Source organism: Neofelis nebulosa, chromosome 1, assembly GCF_028018385.1.
Source record: "Neofelis nebulosa isolate mNeoNeb1 chromosome 1, mNeoNeb1.pri, whole genome shotgun sequence".
Taxonomy (NCBI): Eukaryota; Metazoa; Chordata; class Mammalia; order Carnivora; family Felidae; genus Neofelis; species Neofelis nebulosa.
The window spans coordinates 84,098,535-84,111,575 of NC_080782.1; the positions used below are offsets into that span (position 1 = coordinate 84,098,535).

At 33.7% G+C, this 13,041-nt stretch overlaps 1 protein-coding gene across 11 annotated transcripts in view; it reads left to right on the forward strand.

Annotated features, from left to right (window-relative positions):
* Window positions 1-13,041, forward strand: part of FAM172A (family with sequence similarity 172 member A) — a 438,543-nt gene that overhangs the window by 238,034 nt on the left and 187,468 nt on the right. For all 11 annotated transcript variants that reach the window (XM_058731896.1, XM_058731116.1, XM_058736139.1 and 8 more), the window contains one exon: window positions 2,748-2,867. In XM_058731896.1, coding sequence (XP_058587879.1) covers window positions 2,748-2,867 — 120 coding nt within the window. The remainder of the gene's footprint in view (window positions 1-2,747; window positions 2,868-13,041) is intronic.

A 13,041-nucleotide genomic window follows, 5' to 3' on the forward strand; every position in this document is an offset into this window, starting at 1 on the left:
TTCATTGTAAAATATAGTTAGGGTGACCAGGTATTTGTGTTTTCTCTGGATAGTCCCAATTTAGACCTGTTCTCTCATTCAGTACCTAATGATACCTTTCTTCATTCTCAGAGATTTGTATAGTAAATTCTATGATCACTCTGCATACATGTACAGAAAAGTGCTAAGTTCGTATTACTCAGTTTAACTATAACTATAAAGAATACACCTGTGTAACTACCACTCCAGTCAAGAAATGAAATACTGCTAGCCACTAGAAGTCTATTTCCTGTTTACAACTCTGTCTCTTTTCCTTAGACCTAACCACTATGCTGATTTTTATGGTAAACATTTTCTACTTTTTAAACTAATAAATGCTAAATTATTAAAGCCAAAAATGCCCTACATAGATTTATTCCCAATTATTATTCTTTTATTTATTTTATATACATTAAATGTGGATAATTTAATATGCATATTACCAGTAAATATCTTTGAAACTATATTTGTATTTCAGTATATGAGTGAAGATTGTAAGCAGTCATTGTGAAGCTATGTGTTGTATTTTCATTATTTATTTTTTTTTTTTATTAATTTTTTTTTTTTCAACGTTTTTTATTTATTTCTGGGACAGAGAGAGACAGAGCATGAACGGGGGAGGGGCAGAGAGAGAGGGAGACACAGAGTCGGAAACAGGCTCCAGGCTCCGAGCCATCAGCCCAGAGCCTGACGCGGGGCTCGAACTCACGGACCGCGAGATCGTGACCTGGCTGAAGTCGGCCGCTTAACCGACTGCGCCACCCAGGCGCCCCATCATTATTTATTTATTACACCAAGATTCAATGAACAAGACGTAGCTATTGGCCTCAAGACTTTGATAATCTAATAAGCAATTACAATGCAAATTATTCAATGCAATAATAGCACCATGCACAAGATATCATTGTAAGACATTACCTAGCCTTGGGAGTGATAGGGAAGACTTTTGATAGAAGGTGATGTCTTGTTTGATTTTGAAAAACAAGTAGAAATTATGCAGGTGAAGATGGTGGGTGAAATGAGGGCAGAGCTCAGGAGTTACTTTCCAAATGAAGGATACAGCCCAGAGAAAACAAAGTTTGCTACAATTAGGAAGTTGTTCCCTGAAATTGGAACACAGACAATGTTCTATATGGTCTCTCACTGAAGGAAAAGGGGGTCTTTTGGTCACCTTATATTGCAGAGCAATTGTAAGAGATGCAGTTGAAGACAGAAGCAGATTATGAAAGGCCTTCAGTGTCGCACAGAGTTTGAATTTGATCCTGAGGGCAATGAATCAGTTTTAAAGTGTCCAATAAACAGGGGGTGAGTAACATGGCAACATTCTCATATTTGCATTTTTAAAAGGTTGTTCTTACTGCAGATTAGAGCATTTAAATAGGCAATAGTAAAAGTAGTAAAAATGGACTGGAGACCATTGCAGTCATCCACTTGTGAAATGATGGTGGTTTGAGCTAAGCCAGAGGAAATGAGAAAAGAGAGAAGTGGATGCATTTAGGATACAGTTGGAGAGAAAATCAATGGGATTTTAATGATTGAATATATATGTGGAGTTTGAGCCAGAAAGAGATAAAAGATGCTCAGATTTTGACTGGAGGTGGGGAGCAAAGACACTGACATAGGTTTGTAAGTGGAATGTCACATGCAGTGTTGAATTGGTTGAATTTGAAGTATCTGTGGGACATCCATAAGGAAAAGACCATCAACACTTGCATATACGGGTTTGGAGCTTTGAAGAGAAATTTAGGTCACATATAGACATCAGGGAACAATAGCCTCTAGGTGGCAAGGGAAATCATATTGTGGACCTTAATAAGATATTATAAAATTTCTAAGCTGGAAAATGTAAATAAATTGTTTTCATTGCCTAATATCAGGACAGTTTTAGGGAATTACTCTTTGGTGTTAACGCTTCAAACAACTATTTGTACAAAACATTTTCATGATCTGCCTTAGTTTTTATCAGTTTGTATTTTGATCAGTGTTATTTAGCTCTTTGGTTTTTTTTTTTTTCTTTTTTCACATTATCCAGGTTAAACTTTAATTGCAACATGTATCAACTATCAAAATAAATACAACAAAATGAAATTATTATAGAACTTTTAGAATTATAGCAATATGCATATACTAGGGTTTAGCAAGTTAGGAGAAATATACAAGTCTCTGGGTTTATATGTTTAGATTTCTCCCAGTTCTGGAAATAAAATATGTATGGAAAGCACTTTTATAAAAAAGAGTATTTTTAAATAATTTAAATAAAGAATACTTGTTAGTAATTTTCTGCTTACAGAAATACTTAAAAGTTTATAAATTAAAAAAATTAGATTTATGTATAGCAGAAATATTTTCAGATATAAATGTAGAAATATAACTGAATTTTTTAGTTAACACCCTTCTATCGTAAGACGACTGTAACTTTCTGCTATTCAATTCTAATGTATATCTTAATATCTCAGGTATATCCAGAATGTAATTTCCCCTCAAAATGTGGTTATTTTAAATATTTTGTTTCTGAAGATTATGGTAGCAATTAAGCTTAGCAGTAATTACTAATATTTTATCCTCTAATTTGAATTTTCAGTGGTAGTTCTTTTGAGTTGATATTATTCTCAATGAGCTATAACCATCTTATTTCTTGGGCTATGTAAGCAAGCATATGATTTAATTTTTTATTACTATGATAATAATTATATACAGTACATAATATATGACATTTGTTTTCTTTATAGGAAAATGGTTCTCCTGAAGAACATGCGGTCTATGTTTGGGACCATTTCATAGCCCAGTCTGCAGCTGAGAATGTGTTTTTTGTTGCTCACAGTTATGGAGGACTTGCTTTTGTTGAACTGGTGAGTGCACATTTAACTCTGTTTTTAATTCCCAAACTCTTCACAGTCTTATCCCACCCCCCACTCACTTCTAATTGATATCATTACTTTAAATTACTTTATAAAGGGTGAAAACAAAGTATTTTGAGTAGTAATTTTATAATGTTTAAAAAGAGTATGCTCACTTATTTTATTGTGGCAGAGCATTTCAGTACTAACCAGAAGGCTTTTTGCCTATTCCTTATTCCCATGTTACTTCTTAATTTTTATATTATAGACCATTTTCATACCTCTTATGATACTTATGTTTTATGTTTTATGTGTACACGATTGAAGCTTATTTTATGTGTAAACTGTTAAAAATATAAAGAGACCTATTGAATATTTGAGAATATTTTGTTTATCTTTAACTTTTATCTCTACAACTTAGTACTTGATACTTGATAAGAATTCATAGAGTTAGTATTAAAACTATCAGAAAGATTCCATTAATCTACTAAGTGAAATTCATGGTTTGGCCATAAAAATCTTTACGTTTCAAAGTAATCTGATTCTTGGAGTTAAGATTGTGTACATTATAGGAAAAATTATCAAGATTCAAAAATTTTGTATTATTTGCAATGTTATAAGTACCACACCATGTGCCAGTATGAATGGTTAAGGGGATATATTTAATACCAAAAAGGCTCTAGTGAAGAATTTGTGCCTCCATGTCCATAAACCTTAGGTTACAGAGAGGTACGAGTGCTCCTGTAATAAAATGATTAATTTGATAACAGTGCATGTGATAATTTTAAATCCAAATAGTCTAATGTGGACATCCAAGGCAGGCACAGCATTGGTTGTCTAACTTTTATGTTACTACACTTTGGTGTGTTTTTCTGTTTGTTGTGGAAATTAAATATACTTTTGTGGCCTTTTTATCCTCCTCAAACCTTATTGCTTACCCACCTGATTTAGATATAAAACTGGTGGTGACCAGTATATATATAGTATATAAAACTGGTGGAATACTTTAGCCGACCTAAATTCTCAAATGCTTACGCTTTCTTAAGATCAATAAATAAGTTAAATCTTTTATTTATTAAATAGATTTCACTTTTTAGAAATTATTTTCAAGTACTTTTAATTCTGCTGTGTTTATTTTAATATATAATGGATATTTTAGGTTAGTTTGTTAACATAAAACTATGATGATGTTGTCTTTCCAATAGTTGTCTCTAGACCCTACAGATAGAGATCTATATAGACACACACACATATGCATATACCATATATATATATGATATATGCATATATATATATATATATATATGCATATACCATATATATATATATATATATATATATATCCACCCTAGGTTTTCTTTGTAAGCCATTAAATTACTTAAAACGTGAAATTTCATTGACTTTTAGAGTAACTTAAAATATATCTGGAAGCCTGTCTCTAGTTGTCTCTAGACCCTACAGATAGAGATCTATATAGACACACACACATATGCATATACCATATATATATATATATATATATGCATATATATATATACATATGCATATACCATATATATATATATATATATATCCACCCTAGGTTTTCTTTGTAAGCCATTAAATTACTTAAAACGTGAAATTTCATTGACTTTTAGAGTAACTTAAAATATATCTGGAAGCCTGCGAGACTAACCAAATTCCAGATTAATGTAAAACATAAATTCCCATTTATTGCTTTTAGACAGTTTAAAAAAAAAAAACGTTTATACATCAAATTTGGAATTTAAGTGAATATTAGACAGTTCTTCAAATGAACTTAAGATGCCAGAGTAACAGATGACCAGTGTGTCCGTCCTATTTTGCCTATCCTTCTTGTCACACACTGGTGGATATTTCTCCACTTTTGTTCCAGTTTAATATAAAGCACACAGATGTTTCAGAACAAGACTTGACTTCTGACCTTGAGGCTATTAGGGTCAGGGTCCTCAGGGCCTGTGAAATTATCACAAGCTGAGCTAAAGTTTTTCTCCATCACAGGAAGTAACCAGTAAGTAAGAAGTTAAAAAGGAGCTTTGTCAGAGAGACAAGATGGTCTCAGTGAGGGTCAGCTTCTGTAGTCTGCTATCTCTGCAGGAGGTGCATGCATGGGAGGAGGAATATAATATAACCACTGGCACATCACATATCTGTCAGGCAACACCAGGACTGAGAAGTCTATTTAATGTAATGTACCTTGTTTAGGTTTTAAAATATTAATGGTGATCATCTCAACTGCATAACATTTGCTACTTTTTGTGAAGTACCTTTGATAGGGGGTTGTAATAGGGGTGTACACATTGTGGCAACTGAAGAAAAAGTGGTTTCTGGCATAATAATATAGATTCTTCTGAGCAAATAACAACAGCAAAAACCACTGATGAGTTTTACATAAATTTTTGACAAAGCTTGATTAATATATTTAAGGCCATTATGTTTCTACTTAACTTCAAAAGGATTTTTAAAAGACAGCGTTGTTAAACAAACAGAAAATATTGAAATATTTTTAAACCGTTGCTTTTTGCTGAAAGCTGAATAATATTCTTTTGTATTCTCCCTGGTATTCTTAGCAGGGAAATCATGGTGTTTAAAATGTTCACAAATATTTATTCTCTTGAGATTTTTCAACATTAGTGTAATATATCAAATTATTTTATATGGATTCAGAATTTTAATATTAACTTTACAAGACAGTGATTTGTGAAAATGTTAAATTTTGTTTTAGAATTCTGTCTCAGTAGTACCTTATACACATCGGACATTAAATCTTTAGGATTTCGGTAAAGTTTAACTTTTTTTTGAATTGTCATAAAATTTTACTCTTGTTAACAGGCTCTGTCTACACCATCCCTTCTTTCTCTTTCAACTTTTGTGTCTCTCTTCCCCGCCCCCCAACCCCTTGTTTTTAGAACAGTCCTAGTTTGTACCATTATGTTGGAATGCATGGAGTTTTTCTACCATTTTCATATCGCATATTTTAAAATGTATCTTGCCTTTAAATTAAGCTAAAATTGTGTGTAATTGTTTAAAATTAAATGTGCTGCTAATAGATATCTGAAAATAAATGACTTTTATGTTTAGAGCACAAAATATTTGTAGAACTTTCATATTTTGCAAATTGTTGTTTTTGAAAACTGAGAACATTTATGATTATGTCACATCTTAAAGTTTTGAGTTTCTCCTGAAGCATACATTATAATTAAGAGATTTATTTTCAAAAGCAATGCTCATTTTCTAGTAATAAATCTTGGAACTTGATCAGATCTAACGTCATAAAAACAGCATACAGTTTACTAAAATAATGAGAAAAGTAATATTAAAAATACCTTTTTCACTGCATTTATAACCACCATATGGTAACAACTCAAACTTACTCTCTAAACTTTCTGTGATTCTTGCAAAAATAGATATTGATAAGACAGTTCTAGAAGCAATTCCAGCATTCACTCATTAAAGACAAAAGAGAAGAACTATCTATTTTATGAATTGGTGATGAATTTTTTAAAGTAATATATCTGCCCTATGTTATCTTTTCTGTGTATTTAAAATAGCACCAATATATAGAGTTCCAGTAATTAAACCATCATTTACAAAGTTTTAAATTGCTGTTTTTAGAAATTCTGTTTTATACATGATAGAATGAGTAGTCATAACTAGAATGCATTTACCAAATCCTTTCAGAAAGGTATCTACTTTTGCCTTATATTAGTTGTTAAAAATTCAAGCTCATTTCTTGGAAACTGTCATGAAAAAAACAACACAGTTTTAAGCTTTTTATCATCTTTTTCACTACCCACTTTGATGAAGTGATTCCATTGCTTACATTGTTGGTCATTTCAAAGTGCTTTGCTTTTGTGTTTCTTTCTAGCTGAGAGTTGGACAAAATCAAGCAACCTTAAAATTTTCTTTTATTTGGAAATAGGTTAGCTTTCCTTGTCAATGCCCAGTTTCCAGTCTCAGCTCACCTTACCTTCCATGTTTGCAGTGCTCAATAAATCAATTTGCATTCAGATTTCTTTCTTTAATCAAAGTGAGAGTGTTGATATTTTTTAATAAAACACATTAAATAATTTTAACCATTATATTTCATTAGTTTATTGAATCATCTTAGCTGATATAAAATTGTTATTTTTCTTATGACTTTTTTTCTTTCTCCATATTATTAGTGATATGTTCACAACTACCACTAAAAACATCACTTAAAATGTGTGAAAACTGCTCCTTTTGAAAGTGTATCTCTACCCACTTTTGATTTTGGTTTCTCCATGCTTGTCAGCACTTGATTGGCACCTCACTTGCATGTGAATTAAGGACTGAAGGGAACGCTATTTCCCTGCCATTGTTCCATGCTGGGCTCCCTAGCCTTCAGGCAGCCTAAGCTGACCTTCAGCAGCTGATAGAGGACTAGTTTTTGGACTTAGCTGTGTGAGGACACCCAAGCTCAGTCCACTCTGAGTCAATCTTTAAAATTGCCTGCAGCACGATTTGGATTGATGCTGAAGAGAAAATGGAATGGGACTAAAAGTATTCATTTTGTACCTTCAGTGACATCAGCTAACTATGACCTTAAAGAAGCGTCATCTACATTTTGTCTAGAAAGAACAAAGTAAATTAGATGTTGGGAGTATATCTGTGTACTAGTATATAGATATTGGTAGTGATGTGCTCAGTGGGAATAGCTAAAAGTTGGGCTACTGGGAATCAAGAATTGAGGCGAGGTAGAAAAAGTAAGGGGTAAAGCAAAGAAAAATCGAGAATCAAAATAATTCAGGCCAAAGCCACTTCTTACAAACCTGGTTTAAAATTCAGTGAAAATAAGTTGCCATTTGTAATATTGTTTTAATTTCTGATTTGGTTGCCTCCATGATGCAAACGGCATGTTAATGTATGGAGTGATTACAACTTGTTGTGTGGAATGCTATCTTAATTTTTTTACTTATCTTATAGGAAGACAGTTTAGTTTCTTTATTCTGTAGGCTCATAAAAGAGAAGAACCGGAGGTTATGTTATTTTTGTCTTCTTATTTTATGCCTTGCATATAGTGTGGATACTATCTTTTGACTGATTGTTGGTAACAGTAATTTTAGGAGTTAGTTGCAAGAATACAAATGAGATCCAAAGAATGGGCTTTACCCGTAAAGAAGTAGTGGGAGTGGTAAAGAAGAAGCACACATTCAAAATGTTAAGGAAACAGATTCTCCATGGCTTAGTGATACTGGATCCAGAAAACTGAATGAGAAAACAAAGGTTATAGTATATCCTTGGCCCATACACACCTACAGAAGCATATCAAAGTGTATGTAAAAGGAATTCAAGCACAACAGAGAAAGAATAATAAACAATGATTATGCAGATATGTAGGTATTTGGGGGAAATGTTTGCACATACTGTGCCATTAATAATTGTTAATTTAAAAAATGATAATTGTGGTTAATGATAAATGATTGAGTCATTTCAAGTCAAATCAAGTCAAATCAAGTCAGCGTTTTAAAAAAGGAAAGGAGAGGGGCTCCTGGGTGGCTCAGTCGGTTGAGCATCCAACTTCAGCTCAGGTCATGATCACATAGTTTGTGGGTTTGAGCCCCATGTTTGGCTCTGTGTTGACAGCCCAGAGCCTGTAGCCTGCTTCAGATTCTCTCTCTGTCTCTCTGTCTCTCTCTGTCTCTCTCTCTCTCTCCCCCTTCCTCCCTCCTCCCCCATTCACACTGTGTCTTTCTCTCTCTCAAAAATAAGCATTAAAAAAATAAAAATAAAACAAAAAGGAGAGAGTTATATATACAGATGCGACTTGTTAATAAACTCCACAGGAGTACCTGTGTACTGGGATTTGATTTTTTTTTTAACTTTTACTCAAATAATTTTTATAAGTATTAGGAGGACCACTGTTTGAAAGAATGACTCAGTTTGTTCATTTTTATGTTAACTTCTCTCCTTTTGTCCCATATCTAATCAGCCAACACATTTTGGCAGTTATTTTCCTTTGAAATATTCATCATGTCTTTTCTTCTCTGGGCCTACTGTTAATTTCATCATTTCACAACTATACCACTGTACTCTTCTACCCATTTCCTACTGGCTGTCTTTACTCTTTATTTCGTGCTATATACCATGCCATAGATCATATTATTCAAACACCCCTTTTACCCTGCCATTCCAGAATCACACTGGGTCCAATTATCTACTGCATCATGTCTCCTCTCTATAACTCTACGACCCTCTGTATAATCTGATTCTTTCTTTCCATCTGTATTTTTCCTAGTACAAACTTTCAGTTCTAGTCTTAATTTCCTTATTGCCATTGCTCCATCTCGCTACACCTCCACCTCTGGCCTCCAAGCCCAGGGTAGTAGGAGAACACAACACTCAAAAGATGACCTGAGTTTGGGGCGCCTGGGTGGCTCAGTTGGTTGGGTGTCCGACTTGAGCTCAGGTCGTGATCTCACAGTCCGTGAGTTCGAGCCCTGCATCAGGCTCTGTCCTGACAGCTCTGAGCCTGGAGCCTGCTTTGGATTCTGTGTCTCCCCCTCTCTCTGCCCCTCCCCTGCTCATACTCTGTGTCAAAAATAAATAAAAACATTTAAAAAAATTAAAAAAAAAGATGACCTGAGCTTGAATCCTAGTTCTGACACCTACAAATTATGATAACTTGAGTCAAATCCCTTTTGTGTGCTCTCCTGTAAAATTCCTGGTTTTTAGGAATTAAAGCAGTATTAGTTGAGTACCAGTCTAGATGCCCACAGGATATGTTCATTCACGTTTTTGCTAATGCCATTTCCCCTTCCCAAGTGAAAGAATTTCCCTCCTTACTAGATTTTTCACAAGTCTTCTCACTTAACTCCCCATTTTTCTGTAGTATTTATATGTTTCACAAATGAAAACTTTAGTTTTGTTTTACTAATCAGTTTTGTTTTTATCTTTTATCTCCGAATCTTGTCTTGCCCAGATTCTCTAGAACAACTGCTCTTGTTCCACCACCCCTCCCCATGTTTGGAAACAATATGTATTACAATAACATGAGTAGTCTTAAATATCCTCAACGTGCAAAGTTAACTGACCTATATATTCAGTGTGAGCATTAGCAATAACTCTTTTACTAATTAAACTTAATCATTCTTTGTACCTTCTGTTGGAATATTGACTAATTTGGGAATGCTGCCTAATCAATTCTTTCACATCAGACAGTATTACCCTTTTGTTCCCAATGTTAGTCTCGTGTAGTCTTCTCTCTACTGGTATCCTCCTCCCTTAGGCTGATTGAAAAGATTGCTTCTCTTGACTCACTCTTCAAAGTATAGTCTTCCTAATCAAAGAAGGAACTAAGTTATAACTATGTCCGTGTAATGTTGTGTAGCAATGTATGGACTAAGTCTTGGAAACTTTGCATTTCATCCCCAATCATGAGTGTAATATTGCCTTTTGCTTAATAATTGGCTTACCTTTGCTTATTTCCATTTTATTAACTTAAAAAAATTAAGATGATATAATTAAGATTTATTAAGCTTTCTTAAGATATAATTCATATGCCATAAAATTCATCTTTTAAAGTATACAATTCATTCGTTGTTAGTATATTCACAGAATTGTACAAACATCAGTACTGTCTAATTTTAGAACATTTTTATCATCACAAAGGAAACTCAATACCCATTAGCCAGCATTCCCCACATTTTCAGTCCCACCAGCAATATATGAGAGTTCCAGTTTCTCTACAACCTCACCAATACTTGTTATTGTTTGTCTTTTTTATTTTTGCCACTCTAGTGGGGGTGAACCAGTATCTCATTATGGTTTTTATTTGCATTTCTCTAGTGACTAATGATTTTAAACATCTTTTCATGTGCTTATTGGCCATTTGTGTATTTTCTTTAAAGTAATGTCTATTTAAATTTTTTGTCCATTTTTTGTGTTGTCATTGTATTGTTGAGTTGTAAGAGTTCTGTATAAATTCTGATACAAGCCCCTTATCACATAAATGATTTGCAAATACTTTCTCCCATTCGTTGGGTTATCTTTTCACTTTCTTGATTATGTCCTTTGAAGTACAGAAATTTTTGGATTTGATGAAGTTGAATTTATCTGGTTTCTGTTTTTGTCACTTGATTTCATTTTTGCACATCACGTGAAATGTGGTACAACATAATTCTTTTAAATGTGGATATTCAGTTGTCTCAGCACCATTTGTTGAAAAGACTGTTCTTGCCCCTTTGATGTGTCTTAGCACCTTTGACTATTAATATATAAGAGTTAGCTTCTAGAGTCTCAGTTCCATTTCATTGATATATGTGTCACTTCTTAGACCAGCACCACAGTGACTTGATTACCATAGCTTTGTAGTGAGTTTTGAAGTTGAGAAGTGTAGATTCTCCAACTTTGTTCTTTTTGAAGAATGTTTTGGCTGTTTTAGGTCTCTTGCATATCCATATGTGTTTTAGGATAAATTTCTGCAAGAAAGGGGACTGGATTTTTATTGGGACTAAATTTCCAAATCAATTTGGGGAGTAGTGCCATCTTAATAATGTCTTCCATTCCATGAACATAGGCTTTCTTTCCATTTATTTAGATCTTTTTTCAAAATGTTTTATTGCTTCCAGTATACAAGTCTTACACTTCTTTTGTTAAATTTATTTTTCAGTATTTTGTTCTTTTTGATGCTATTATAACTGAAATTATTTCTTAATTTCACTTTCAGATTGTTGACTCTTGGTGTAAAAATACAATTTTTGTGTATTGGTCTTGTATCCTACAGCTTTGCCACACTCATTTATTTGTTCCAGTGTGTGTGTGTGTGTGTGTGTGTGTGTGTGTGTGTGTGTGTGATTTTCTATATTCAACATCATATAATATTGAATGAAAGTAATTTTACTTCTTTACTAATCAAGATGCTTTGCTTTTCTTCTTTCTCCTTTTTTTTTTTTTAATTTCCTAATTGATCTGTCCAGTACAATGATGAATAGAAAGAAGTACTTACACTTAGATCACACTTACAAAAGACATCTTTTTGTTCCTGGTCTTAAGGAAAAAACATTCATTGTTTCACCATTAAGTATGTTACTTGTGATTATTTCCATTAAGGACCTATGTGCTTCTTCATGTTTATATCCCTCATTTACACCAAGATCAGGTTGTTCAAAAGGCGGAAATGGAGAAAATTTTAACTAATCTTTTGTTAATGTTTATTTATTTATTTTTGAGAGAGAGAGAACATGCACAAGCAGGGAAGGAGCAGAGAGAGAGAGGGAGACAGAATCCAAAGTAGGCTCCAGACTCTAAGCTGGCAGCACAGAGCCCAATGCAGGGCTCGATCTCACGAACTGTTAGGTCATGACCTGAGCCAAGGTTGAACGCTTAACCGTGTGAGCCACCCAAGGGCCCCTCACTAATCTTTCATAAGAATATTTTTGTAGAATAAAGAATCCATATTACTATAATAGAATTACCTTTTGATGAGGCTTTTCACTATCCACATAAATGTGCTGCATCCAGGTCTTATTGCCCTTTGACTGTGCAGCTATGAGAATGGGCACTGTATCTGTTGATTCAACAAAGAATGCCAGGAAACCACAGGTAAGATGAGCACAATAGAGGTGCCTGAATGGCTCAGTTAAGCGTTAAGTGGCTCGGTTAAGCATCCAGCTCTTGATTTTGGTTCAAGTCATAATCTCAACATTTCATAGGATTGAGCCTCACATCGAGCTCTGCTCTGACAACATGGAGCCTGCTTGGGATTCTCTCTCTTCCTCTCTTCTCTGCCTCTCCCCCACTGGTGCGCTCTCGCTCACTCGCTCTCTCTCTCTCAAAATAAATAAATAAATATGTTTTAAAAATTAGTACTATAACATGTTGTGGAAAACCCAGAGAAATTGATATATTACTTTTTCCATTGGAGTTATGAAAGATCATAATGAGAGATTTTGCATCTTATTGCAGGTATGAGAGCATGATTGACTATTATAAACCTTTTATAAGGGGGATCCTAGAAAAACAAATTTCAGTTAATAAAGAGGCTGTTTTTATTATACTTACAACATTATGATAATCACTTAGTGTAAGCACTCACCCAAATAAGATTCCCAACCACAGTGACACCTCTGATTTGATACCACAAATTGAAAAGCACTCTTACAGGACAAAAACTTTGCAATCGAAACCATTTAACTTCTGTCTTAGA